The sequence below is a fragment of the Ochotona princeps genome, chromosome 17 (genome assembly GCF_030435755.1).
Source record: "Ochotona princeps isolate mOchPri1 chromosome 17, mOchPri1.hap1, whole genome shotgun sequence".
NCBI classification, from domain to species: Eukaryota; Metazoa; Chordata; class Mammalia; order Lagomorpha; family Ochotonidae; genus Ochotona; species Ochotona princeps.
Window position 1 is genome coordinate 27973928 of NC_080848.1, and position 14308 is coordinate 27988235.

General features: G+C 41.4%; 1 protein-coding gene across 3 annotated transcripts in view; it reads left to right on the top strand.

Moving 5' to 3' along the window:
* VMP1 (vacuole membrane protein 1) overlaps nt 1-14308 on the top strand; it is a 115761-nt gene that overhangs the window by 21710 nt on the left and 79743 nt on the right. For all 3 annotated transcript variants that reach the window (XM_004590964.4, XM_058676600.1, XM_058676602.1), the window contains 3 exons: nt 5962-6059; nt 11514-11649; nt 12680-12770. In XM_004590964.4, coding sequence (XP_004591021.1) covers nt 5984-6059; nt 11514-11649; nt 12680-12770 — 303 coding nt within the window. In that variant the 5' untranslated portion in view covers nt 5962-5983. The remainder of the gene's footprint in view (nt 1-5961; nt 6060-11513; nt 11650-12679; nt 12771-14308) is intronic.

Below are 14308 nucleotides of genomic sequence, written 5' to 3' on the forward strand. Positions count from 1 at the left end.
GAAAACAAAACCTTCAAATAATTGTGCAATCCCGTTGTTGTAAGTACAGCATCAATTGGACCCAAGTTGGATTGGCTAAAAGTTGTATATCTTGAAGGTTATATTATAGGAAAAATTAAGAGAAATTAGTTCAGTTATCAGAGTGCTTTGCAGGGGTTAATGTTCTAAAATGGTAATCTTTCATCGCAAGTTAATTTTATTGTGATGTAGCTGAATGACTGGCTGTTTATCTCTAAATGAAATTGCCTGGGGCCTGACACGATAGCCTAACGGCTAAAGTCCTCACCTTGCGTGTTCCAGGATCCCATAAGGGCACCGGTTCTAATCCTTGCAGCCCTGCTTCCCATCCAGCTCCCTGCTTGTGGCCTAGGAAGGCAGTCAAGCACAACTCCAAGCCTTTGGGACCCAGCCTCTGCGTGGGAGACCTGGAGGAAGTTCCTCACTTCTGACTTCGGTTCAGCATAACACTGGCCAATGCAGACACTTGGGGAGTGAATCGTTGGAGGGAAAATCTTCTCTGTCTCTCCTCCTCTCTGTATATCTGATTTGCAATAACAATAAAAATAAATCTTTTAAAAAAAAAACTCCCTGCAGGTTTTAGCTAAATGTAAACTAACTCTGTTTTGTTTGTTAAGATTTATGTGTTTTTATTTGAATGGCAGATTTTTATAGGGAGAAGAAGAGACAGAAAGGTTTTCTGTCTGCTGGTTCATTCCCCAAATGACTGAAGTCGTCTGACTAAGCCAATCTGATGTCAGGAGCCTGGAGCTTCTTCCAGGTCTCCCACCTGGATGCAGGAACCCAAAAACTTGGACCATACTCCCCTGCTTTCCCAGTCCACTAGCAGGAAGCTGGATCGAAGTGGAACAGCCAGCACAGGAACTGGTGTCAGTATGGGCTGCTGGTGCTAGCAGGAGGAGGATAAGCTTGTTGAGCCACCGGACTGGCCACTGAACCCACTCAGTTTTAAGTGTTCACCTAACTTTATTGTAGCTTCAAATTAAGTGACTGGAAAATAGAAAATATTTCATTCCTTTATATAATTCCTGTTCAGATATCCTCAGTTGATTTTAGTAATAAAATTCAGATTTTTGAAATAGATTTCTATTTTATAAACTTACTGTGATATTCTAGTCTTACATAATTTGCAAAATAGCTTCATCTTTCTTTGTAATTGCTTAGGCTGTAGTGTTTAAAGAAAACATCTTCAAAGAAACATAACTGAAGTTTATAAAATCAAAGTTTCAGCTGCTGTGAAATTTTTAGACTGTCTTGTCCTCTCATCTTCCGTAGTGCTTTATTCTTCCAGTTCTTGATCATTATACTAGTGTATGTTCATATGAAATGTGAGACAATATAATGGAATTTTACATACATTGCATACACTATAAATGTGGTAATGTTTAGTCCTCATTTTAACTTTGCCAGGTGTGTCCTGTCATTCCTGTTTTACAGATTAAAGAAACTGATGTTTACAAAGATCTGAAAACCTGTCCAACATCATAAAGAATTTTTTTATGAAACTTGGTTTTTAAACCCAATTCTTTTAGATTCTAAAACTAAATTGTAATATTTTAATCTAATTTGATTAAAATATCTGTTTAATTCTGTTCTTGTCTAACAGATCTTCCATGCTTATTTGACTTTCCTGTGGCCTTTTTCCAGACAGGGACCTTACCTTACTCATAGTTACATCCTCCATGTTCGCTGGAGACCACAGTACTATTTGAATGGGTATTGAATGAGCAACAATGATATTACTGGTCCAGTAACAGTGAAGCATATGATAGAAAGTGACTTTTCAGGTTCAGGCAATTTCTAGATTCATTGCTTCATATAGTATCTCTTTGATGTATTGACAGCTGCAGTTACATGCACAGTTGCATATACATAAGTGTATACGTGCATACTGTTTCATCCAAATACCAATCCCATAAAAGAGACAGCTCTTGCTCTTATTTTGTGGATCCAGAAAACCAAGGCCTAGAGAAAATGAAACTTGACTCAAGATACAAGTGTTTAGAGGTCCAAGTCCAGGTTTTCAGACTTTAAATCTAGTAATTAATAATCATCTACTGCAGGTTATCTGTGCTAGTGGAAACCTATACTTTACTTCTTGTAAAGTATTAGCTTACTAAGTTATAAAAGCCATAGAACAAAGGTGGCCACAAACGAATTGTATTGAAGGGGGAAACCATGCTGTTGCAGTGATAATAGTGATAATAGTGATAAAAGGCTCGTTGGAAATTTTTGGCATAAAAATATTGAAATCTGTACATGGTCTTTTGTTTCTTAATTTGCTTAGACAGCTAATTTTTAGTTTACATGGTGGTCAAAGGCTCCAGTGATACTAGTATTTAACAAATATAAAGTAGGACCTGCCATGATGGCTCAGTTGGCTAATCCATGTCCCTCAAGCGCTGGGATCCTATATGGACACTGGTTTGTGTTTCAGCTACTCTACTTCCCATCTAGCTCTCTGTGTATGGCCTGGGAAAGCAGTGGAGGATGGCCCAAGTTCTTGGGACCCTGCACCCACATGGAAGACCTGGAAGAAGTTCCTGGCTTCAGATTGGTTCAACTCTGGCCATTGCAACCATTTGGGGAGCAAGCCACCAAATGGAAAATATTTCTATATCTCTCTATTTCTCTCTCTCTCTCTCTCTCTCTGCAGGTCTGCCTTTCTAAAACAAAATAAATAAATCTTCAAAGATAAATAAATAAAAAGTAAAAAAGACCACTGATCAGTAGGAAAATAAGCAAGCACTGTAAACATTAATAATATGAAAAGATGTCAGCTTCACTTACATAAAATAAATTTTAAAATAGTTGTAAAATTATTAAAACAATAGAAGTATAGAGACCAATAGTGTGAGTTAGGGTAAAGTGTGAACTGTCATTAAAGACTCTTTAGCCTGTGCTACTATAAATATAATAAAAGATATTTTGTAGAAAAGTATACCATTCATACCTACAGATATATTTTGAAGTTTTACCTCCTGCTTATAAAGACTTTTTGCTGAAAGAGAATTATTGAAACATAATTCACATACAATTACCAACTAAAGTTCAGCCATTCAGTAGTTAATAGTTTATTCACATTTGAATAGCATTGCCACAATTTCATCACCTGAGAGAAACTCATAGCACATTGGCAGACACTCCACATTTTTCTTCAACAAATCTGCTTTCTGTTCTTACATGTATACCTCTTCCAGGCATTTCACAGAATGGGAGTCAGAGGATGTTGTCTGTGACTCTTTCACTTAGCATTATGTTTTCAGAATTCATTGTTGTTGTAGCATGTCCCAGGAAGACATGACAAAAAGTTTGTTTGATTTTCTGTTATTGTGGCCAATGTTGTGGTATAGTAGGCTAAGCTGCCACCTGGCAGTGTCACATCGTATATGGGTGCCAGTTGAGTTTGAGTCCTTCCGGTGCCAATTCCAATCCAGCTTCCTGCTTAAGCACATGGGAAAACAGCAGAAGATGGCCAAGTAGTTAGGCCCCTGTACCCATGCCAGACCTGAATGAAGCTCTTGGCTCTTGGCTTCAGGTTGGCCAATCTCTGGCTATTGTGATCATTTGAGAGTGAACCAGCAGATGGAAAATCCCTCCCTCCCTCCCTCTCTGTAATTCTGCCTTCCAAGTAAATAAAATAAATCTTAATTTATTTATATATGAATTAAATTTATATTTATATACACACACACACATTTATAATAAAATCCTGCGTGACTTCAAGAGTATCTTACAGAAAAATAAATTTGTCTTTTGTTTTCGTTGCCGTTGAACATTTTTTTTTTAAGATTTATTTATTTTTATTGGAAAGGCAGATGTACAGAGAGGAGGAGAGACAGAGAGGAAGATCTTTCGTCCAATAGTTCACTCCCCAAGCGGCCGCAATGGCTGGAGCTGAGCCAGTCGGAAGCCAGGAGCCAGGAGCTTTCCAGGACTCCCACGCGGGTGCAGTATCCCAAGGCCTTGGATCATCCTCGACTGCTTTTCCAGACTACAAGCAGGGAGCTGAATGGGAAGTGGAGCTGCCGGGATTAGAACCGGCACCCATATGGGATCCCGATGCATTCAAGGTGAGGACTTTAACCACTACGCTATGGCGCAGGGCTCCGCCATTGAACTTCTTAAAGTGCATTTATAATAACTACTGCATCTCTATTTATTGTGTGGGTATGTCACATTTTTTGTTACTTAGATAAACCAATATTTTTCTGTATTCATTTGTCAGTTCATAGATATTTAGGTTGATTTATAGTGATTTAAAGTAAAAACACTTATACCTGTAATAGGAAGTGTAATATAAAATATGTTTACCATACATGTCTTAAACATTACAGTTGTGATCTTCAATGGCCATGTATTTTTTTTTCAGTAGGACGTTTCCTAATTGATCTGTGTCTGAGATCTGTGTGTCAATGTGGGTTTTTAATATTGATTACATAGTTTAGAAGGAAGTATACCCATGTGGGCCTCTGATTAGGATTAGAGGGGTAGTCAAGATGTGGAAGAAGGGGGTCATGAATGCTTTATTTTTTTTCTCCAGTGTCCACTGTGGGGTGGGGGAGGAGATGGGGGTCGCTCCTTGCTGTTGAACTACATCAGCACCTGGGTATGAGGGATGGCCATTTGATGACACCTTAGAGACCCCAATGTGAAGAGGAGTATTCTGAGAATGTTACTTGAGTGGCTTTGATAGTTCCGAGATGTTGTAGGATTACTTGCGCTAGGGTTGAGAAAATCTTTTATTGGCTGACAAGGTCCCCTTGAGTGTATCCACAGACCCAGTCACTTTTTGAAAACTTGACCTGGAGAGTCGTCCAACCTATTCTGTTTTCCATCCTCTGAAAAGTCACTTGACGTCCCCTGCTGGCCTAGATGAACTGTCCATCATGTGCCTCTGTGTATCTGAGTATACTCTCCATTGCACAGACATTAACAGCTAAGAAGGCCCAATCGCAGTATGTGCACTCCAAGGTCCAACTGTGTAACTTGTGGTTTTTCCGTGTGGCTGGGGTTGGAGTCCAGCCATTCAGTTGGTGAGTCCCCCAAGAATCCTCACCTGGGAGGTCCTCAGACTGGATTCCTGAGTGCATCAGCCATTTCTTGTACTAGTGTCTGCAGCTGCCTGGTCAGTGTTGCCCCAGCTCTAACTCATGTGAACCAATGGGTGCTGTGGTCCAGTTGGGGTACCCAGAACAAACCCCACCAGGCTCACCCCAGCTCCAGTTTTTGCGTGTACTGACAAGTGCTGTGTCTACCACAACTTGACCTGCCCTAGCCCTCGCCTGAGGTGCTGAGGTGTAGCCAGGCATGGCCTACATGCTGTTCCGGCTCTCATGCCACCAGCAGTAGCCCAGTAGAGGAGTTCCCCAAGATCTCCTACCAAGTTCACGTCCAACCCTGGATATTGTGCGTGACAGCAGACTGCGGCCCAGACAGGCATGACCCATCCCAGTTTTGGTATTTACCTGTGGGTGCTGCAGCCCAGCTCAACCGGGCCTGCCCCCATCCCTAGCTCTCATCATTTTTTTCTAACAATGTTAAAAGGACTATGAAAGATTAAAACAAAAATCAATTTTGAGTAGATCATATATCTAATGTTGAAGTATGAAATAGAAGAACATTAGATCTTATAGCTTATCATGATTTTAAAGTTACTGGTACTTGATATTGTGTGAACAAATTGCTTCCAAATTTGAGTTTGGAAAATCACTGGATTAATGATTTGGAAAAGGCTTACGAAACTACATAGCTTAAATTTTTTATTTCATGTTTTAGTATTTATATGTAAATCATTGATTTTTTGATTATAAGAGAAAAATAATACAGAAACCTATTATACAAACAGTATGTAGGGTGTCATTACCATGATTATTCCTTATTTGGTTTTAGAGTACAAAAAAGGTATATATTTCTGGATTTTTTGTTTGTTTCCTCTAATAGCTCCTTAAGACTGATATATGAAATGGCAGAGAATGGAAAAAATTGTGACCAGAGACGTGTGGCAATGAGCAAGGAACAGCAAAATGGAAATTTCACAGGTAAAGTCTGGTATTTTGGAGGGAAACGATATATTTGGTTTAAGTGACATATTTTTTGTTGGAATGAAATATGAATACATTGCTTCTAACATTTTATTAATATCTTTAGAGTAAAGTGAATTATGAGTCATGGCCTATAAGATTATTTTTTGCGAGACTACAAAAAGCAATTTGTCAGTCATAAGATTATTTCTTGCTAATCTTATTGTATGGTTAAGTATTTACTTGGTTTTGTTCAGTGCTTAGTTTTATTTTGCTGCTTTGTAACTTTAGAAGTAAACATGGAAGAATTTTTTTGTAGTTTACATGCATGATATTGTTAAATATGAAATTGTCAAAGTAACTGTAGATTCATGTTTTATAAATTAATTTATTAGAGTTTTTAGTTTAACTTTAAATGAGTTGGAATTTGTGGTTATATTTTATCATTTATGACATGCATTTGTCCTGAAAACCATGGCTTTTATTCTTTTTTATTTAAACTCTTTGCTTTTTAATATTGTTTAAATAATTCAGAGGAATATAAGCACATGTGGGCCTCCAGTTAGAGTGGGAAGGGTCAGGTATGGAGGAAGGTGAGTAGGACAGATGTTTCAGTTTTTCTTTTTTCTCCTGTGTCCTAGGGGAGGAGGGGTGGGAGGCCGCTCCTTGCTGTCAAACCACATCAGCACCTGGGATGGGGAACAGTCATTTTATGATGCCTTAGAGACCCTGATACGGCAAAGACTGTTCCAAGAGTGTTACTTGAGTGAATTTTTTTCTTTTTATTATTATTGTTGTGTTAAAATTTATTTATTTTTATTGGAAAGGCATATTTACAGAGAGGAGAGAAAGATCTTTCATTGCTGGTTCACTCCCCAAGTGGCTGCAGCGGTTGAGCTGAGCCAACCCGAAGCTAGGAGCCTGGAATTTTTACGAGTCTCCCACATGGGTGCAGAGTGCTGAGGTTTTGGCCCATCCTCCATCTTCTGCTTTCGCAGGCCTCAGCACTGGATGGGAAGTGGAGCAGCTGGGGCACCAAACCACTGCCCATATGGGACCCCGGCATGTACAATATGAGGATTTAGCCACTGAACTACCATGCTGGGCTCACTTGAGTGGTTTTGATAATTCTGAGAAATTGTTGGTTTTCTTGCTCTGGAGTTGAGGAAATCTTTACAAGGTCTGTTGGTTGACAAAGTCCACCTTAGTACATCCACAGACCCAGGTACATGCCGCTAATTTGGCCAAGAGAATTATCCAATCTCTTCTCACTTCTATTGTCTGATGAGGCAGTTGATGACCCCTGCTGTCCTAGATGAACTGGCCATCATGTCCCCCATGTGCATCTGCACACGCTCTCAATTACACAGGTAGAAGCAACTGAAGACTCCCAGTCCCAACACATGCACTCCAAGGTTGGACTTTACATATTATGATTTTTCCCTTGACCAGGGGATTTCAATCCAACATTCCAGGTTGGGAGTCCCCCAGAAAACCTCATCTGTGATGACCTCAGACTTGACTCTTGTGTGTACCAGCCAGTGGAGGGTCTGGTTCAATCTGTCACCTGTACCAGCCAATGTACATACCCACAGATGCAACTGCCTGGTCATTTCCACCCCATATCTCACGCAAACTGATGGGTGTTGTGGCACAGCTCAGCCAGTTCACCACAGACCCAGATTTTTACACAGATAAGCAGGTCCCATGGCCAATTGGGGTGACCCACCAGGTTCGGCCCCCAGTCCTGGTGTTTGCCATGCCAGCTTCTGCTGCAGCCTAGCTCAGACCAACCCATCCTGCATCTCATCCAGCTCTTGGGGTCACCCACAGATGGTGCATCTTAGCTTAGCTCAACCTGTTCGCAGAACTCACCCACACATATGCCAACAGGTGCCACTGCCTTATCCAGCTGGCCTGCCTCTAGCTGGTGTTCACCAATGGGAAAAACAGCTTAGCAAAACAGTACCCATGGTTCCCCAGCCAAGCATGCTCCCAACACCAGATCCTACGCTTGCCAGGAAGTAATATGGTCCAGTCTGATGTGACTCAAACTCAATCCTGGCACTGGCCAGTTGGTGCTATGACCTAGCCCAGTTGATCCGCACCAATTTTGTTTCTCATGTGGGCCAGCTGGTGCAGCAGCATAGTCCAGCCTGGTCTATCCCCAGACCAGTACACCCCCTGTCCCAGCTCTCATGCTCACCAGTGGAATTAGTGGCCCAGCAAGGGAGTCCCCACAGTTACCCTATGTGACCCATTCCCTGCCCCACAGCTCTTGGATGACCGCAGATGCTACAGCTCAGTCTGAGATGGCCTACCCCTAGTCTCAGCATTCTCTAGCAGGCACTACAGCCTGGTTAAGCCCAGTCTGCCCCCAGGCCCAGCTCTTGCAAGTGGGTATAGCAGCCTAGTCTAGCCTGGCCCAGCCCTAGCCCTTATGCACCTCTAGACCCAGCTTATATATATGCCAGCAGGTGCTGCAGCTCAGTTTGGCCTGCCCAAGGTCCTAGGCCACAGGCCCCAACTCTCATGCTCAGCAACAGGGGCTGCAGCCTAGCAGGGGAGTTTCCCGTTTGCCTATCTTAGATGAACTGCTCTCTGTCCTATGTGGCAGCAGGCACTGTGGCCCAGCTCAATATGGGCAGCCCCCAGTCCTATCCCACTGACAGATAATGTGGCCAGCCTACTGGCTCACACCCATTCTGGCTCTTACCTGTGGATACTGGCTCACCCCCACACCCGGCTCTCGTGTGACTTAATGGGTACTGTGGCTCAACCTGGCCTATCCCACTCCCATTCTGGCTCTCACAAGTGCCAGCACATGCTGGAAGCTAACCCATTCTGGCCTACCCCCAAACCCAGCCCACACTCATGCCAATGGGTGCTGTAATCTTGCCCAGTCCAATCTGCCCCTAGCCCTGCACTCACCTTTGGGAGCTGCAGCCCAGCAGGAAGGTCAACAGATTTTCCCTACCAGGTCTGTTCCCAGCCCCAGATCTTGCACATACTGGTGGTTACTCCAGTCCTGCCTGACAGGGTCCACCTGCAGTCTCAGCTCTCACTGGTGCGTAGCCTAGCCCAGCCTGTCCCCAGTCCCACCAAGCCCACAAAAATGCTAAAGAGTGTTACAGCTTTGCTTGGTCTGGCCTGGCCTTCCCCTAGCCCCAACTCTTGTGCTTCCTAGCAGAAGCTGCAACCTAACAGGGTAGTTCCCCAAGTTCCTCTACCAGGCTGGCTCTCAGCTCTGGATCTCACTCATGCCAGCAGATACTGTGGCCCTGTTTGACATGTTCTGCCCTAAGTCCAGGCTCTTGCATCTGCCAGTGGATACTGTAGCCTTGCCCAGACTGGCCCCTTCCCAGTAAGTGTCAAGTGAGTTCTACAATCCAAACTGACTCAGCCCATTACCACCCGTTGCTCTCTGCACAAATGAGCAGGCACTGCAGTCCTACAGAGGCAAGCCTACAAGTCCCTTATAGAATCTTCCTCCAGATCTACTCTCACATTCTGGTGGGTTCTGTAGCCCACCCTGACATGACCCAACCCCTACTCTGACACCCTTGTGCTCCAACATGGCCCACACCCTGTTCTAACTCTCCTCTGTGCCATTGGGTAATGTGGCCTAGCCCAGCCAGAGGTATCCCCAAGCCCACACTTTGCTGTGCAGCAGCAGGTGATAGACGATGCTTTTTAGCCCAGCCCAGGTCTCCCACAAGGGCATCTCCCAGGCATGCTCTCCAGTTTCTCCCCTCTGAACCACTCTGCCTCAGTTTTCTCACCTACCTATAAGTGCAGTGGCTTGTTCTGTGGAAGACTCCAGAAATCATTCCTCTCCTGTCAAACATGCCCTCAGCTGCTTCCACTCCAACGTGTCCCCAGACTCCCTTCCCTGGGCAATCTGCAGCGCCCCTGCCTGAGGGCCAAAGTCCCATGTCCCAGCCTGGCATTCTCTGCCCTCCCCACATGTCTTTAAAAAAAATAATAAAATAGGTTAACTGTGCTGGCACACTGATATAGTTAACACAGATATGGCACTAACCAGGCCCAGAATGCCCACCCGGTATTAGCTGATTTTCTGCCAGCACTCCAGGCAGTTGCCTAGAGCTGGGGAGAATTTAAAATTAGTGTTAACATACTGTAGTCTTTTGTACCATGTGTTTTATTGAATACTTCATAGAGATTTTACTGTAACTTTATATGAGGAATTTATTCTTTGTTGTGGCTTAGTATTTCATTCCATTATGTGGGTGTACTATACATTTGTGTTTGTTCTCTGTCTTCTATTTAAATGGTTCATGCTGTTTTGGTGTCATAAATGTTGTTGCATTAGACTTTACAGAACATTTTGACTTGTACCTAATGACACTTAGAAATGGAATTATTGGGTTACAGTGTACTACATCTGTAATTTTTAGATGGAAAACAGTAATAGTTAACTAATTGGGCAGTTAATGTCAGAATCTTCTGAGAACTTTACATGTATTAGCTTGTCTAATCCTCAAATGACTCTGAAAAATACATGATATTGTTACTCCCATTTCACAGAAGGGGAAACTAACACACGAAACTGTTAGGCACCTTGCCAGAGATATCATGACTGATAGCATAGGCAGGATCTGATACAGAGTGGCTTGCTCCCCACATTTTGAGATCTAAATAGTTTTGCTGTGCAGTATTTTGCTTGATTGACATGCTCCCCTTCATAAAAGGTAGAGTAATTTAGACTTATTTTGATAATATGCAAAAATGGAAGCCTATGTTCTGACTGCAGGATACTACAATAGTAAATTGAAGCAGAAACACCTAGTCCAGACTTGTGATTTTCCCAAATCTGTATTTCTCTTGAATTCAATCACTGGAGTTTTCAGTTCCTTTTCATTAGGATATCCTAACATGTGTCAGGTCAGGGAGTTTGGAAAGGGCTGAGCTATTTTGTTTATTTCCTCTTGCCTCAGTTCTCTAACTAATCTGCTTTCTGAGTCGCTAGATGTACTAGATCTAGCAGAGTCTGAACTACTAGTCATTTTCCAAAACTTTAGGATTTCTGTTAATGCACGATAGGGAGAAGGGGAACATTCTGTTTACACACTTAGATGTTGTACCATCTGTCTCCAAGACTGTTTCAAAGAATACTCTGTAAGAGTGCCACTGATATAAAGGGAAGAGATAATCAAATATGCAAGCAAATGAAGCTAGATTGAGGCTTGAGCTATGAGTACCTAGCAGAATCCTTGACTTTCTGCTACAGATTTCAAGCACACTTGTTATATGCAGCTGGCTACTAAGAGTTTTCTTCCTGTGATTACTGGAACTATTTGTGACCCAGGAGTGAATCACATCATTTGTTGTTTTTGTGGTCTATAGTCAGTCTTTGAGATATAAGATGGGAAGGTGGATGAATCTTGAAAGTGATGGCAAAGAGCATAAATACTAAAAATTCTATTTTAATCCCTGATTATTGTTTTTCAGATCCTTCTTCAATGAATGAAAAGAAGAGGAGGGATCGGGAAGAAAGGCAAAATATTGTCCTTTGGAGACAGCCATTTACTACCTTGCAGTATTTTTCTCTGGAAGTCCTTATAATATTGAAGGAATGGACCTCAAAGTAAAGCTTTCCATTATATTTGATACAAATCTTATTTTCTATTTTTAAAATCCTCAGCATTCTCCTTGCCATCTGCTGCATTCAAAGTAGAATCATTTAAAAATGGAATCATTAAATTTAGAATATTGTCATATGAGCATATTTATTCCCCTTTCTACAAAAAAAAAAAAAAAAGAGGTTAAGGAAGCATTGCTGATTGCTTACTGAATTATTAGAATTACCCACATGTTGAATCTTTTGTATAGTAGACAATACTGTTGTTTTCCTCCTGGTTTTTTTCTCTGGGGATATCAGACCTTCTTTGTATTAAGTATTTTGCTTCCTCAACAGGACAAGATTCAGGATATGTGGCATTTTTATTAGTAGTTTGAAGAAATGAGAAAGGTTCTGCCATACAAATCTATTCTGTCTTTAAATTATCATTTTAACGTCCTGTTTCAGATGTAAAGAACACGCCGTATCAGTCTTCTTGATTGCTCTCCCAACTTATTTTATATATTCTAATTTTATTGCTCTTGGGATTTACAAAATGTTTTGTATTTCCCAGTTCATTTACTCCTTATAACATCTCGGTAAAGAAGATAAAACAAAGATACAATTACTATGATTTAAAAACAAAACAAAACAACAACAAAAAAAAGCAAAATAGGTTTGGTTAAGTGTCCTGTTTGAAGTATAGCACTGGGAGTGTCTGACTTGAAGACCCAGAGCTCTTTCTGTTACACTGTGTGATGCCTTTCCAAATTACAGGTTGGGATGTGAGCAAGATCAGGCCTTAGGTGAGGGAAAGACTATGGTGGCGTTTATGATGAAGAAACTGGCTTCTGTGCCCATGTGTCATTAACCCACTTCTGCATTCCCAAGAGGCAATGACATTTAGGGACAAAAGAGCTTGGCTCAGAAACACACACTCTGTAGCTCAGTTAGCTAGGTAACCCTAACTGCTTCAAGAAGAGATTGCTGTGAGCATGATGTATCTTCAAAGTGAGACTGAGATATATGTTTAAATTTTCTAAAATTTGTTTTTAAGATTATGGCATCGTCAAAGCATTGTGGTGTCTTTTTTACTGCTGCTTGCTGTGCTTATAGCTACGTATTATGTTGAAGGAGCACATCAACAGGTAAGGGGTTCAGTGGCTGTTGCATACTGTCTAATCCCAAACAGTTTCAAAATGGTGGAAACGAAGGCTTTGTAGTATTTCTACCCTAAACATTTTTGGATTATTCTTTTAATCTCATATATGGTACCTTTGTGTTAATCCTAAAACGATACACTAAAAATACTCGCAGAGCATTTCATGACCACTCACTTTTATTTTGTTATATATTATTCTTTTATACTTTCAAAAATTTAAATGTAACATTCCTGACCCTGTTCTGTTAAACAACATGAAGCCTTTAGTTAATATAAAAATTCTCCTGTCTTATATAATTTTGTGATCCATCCAAACAGGTCTCATCCTAAGTTAAGGGTTAGGTTTTATTTTTATAAAAAATCCTTTGCCTGTGTTTCACAATGTCACTGATGGGAAAATAAGACACTTGGTTAACACCTTTTGTTAAAATAGCAAAACAGTTTTTAAAGGGTGTGGTTCTAAAACAGTATTTCATTTCTTATAGTAAAGCAGTTTATTTCTAATCTGAGAAATTTTTACATTATATTCCTTTTATATAACCTATGTGTACTTCTAAGAGTTTGCAGTGAGCTAGCATGTTGATTTTACTTGGGAACAGTTGAGATATTTCTCTAGTAGTAAATCTGAAATTCTAATAAGTCTGTCTCCCAGTAGACTTCAGTTTGAAAGCATCACGATCTTAAATAGACCAGCATTATTTTACTCCCATTTTTTTTCATTGTTGGATAATTATAAATGTACTTTTCTTACAAACGTTATATGAATACCTCTGTTAACCAATGTGTATTGTCATGCCTATTTGTAATTTGCTTTATTCTTATTTCTTTTTTTTTTTAAGATTTATTTTTTATATATTTGAAAAGCAGAGTTAACAGAAGAGAGGAAGAGAAAAAGAGGAATCTTTGATCTGCTGATTCACTCCCCAGGTGGCTGCAGTAGTTATGGCTGGGCCCCGGCCAAAGCTAGGGACTAAAAGCTTCATCTGGTAGCAAGGGCCCAAGGACTTCAGCTGTCCTTGCTTCTTTCCCAGGCCATTAGCAGGGAGCCGGGTCAGAAGTGAGGCCTCTAGGGCTTAAATAGACCCCCATATGAGGTGCTAGTGTTGCATGTAGCAGAAGTTTCACCCATTAGGGTGAAATTGGGGCCGTAATGCTGGCCCCGTTTACCTGTGTTTTCCTATGTTTGAGGGCCCGGCGTGATAGCATAGTGATTGAAGTCCTCGCCTTTCACACTCTGGAATCCCATATGGGCGCTGGTTCTAATCCTGGCCGCCCCTGCTTCCCATCCAGCTCCCTGCTTGTGACCTGGGAAAGCAGTTGAGGACGGCCCAAAACCTTGGGACCCTGCACCCGCGTGAGAGACCCGGAAGAGGTTCCTGGTTCCCGGCTTCAGATCGGCGCAGCACCGGCTGTTGCGGTCACTTGGGAATAGAATTATCTGACGGAAGATCTTTCTCTGTGTCTCTCCTCCTCTCTGTATATCTGACTTTGTAATAAAAATAAATAAATCTTTAAAAAATAAAT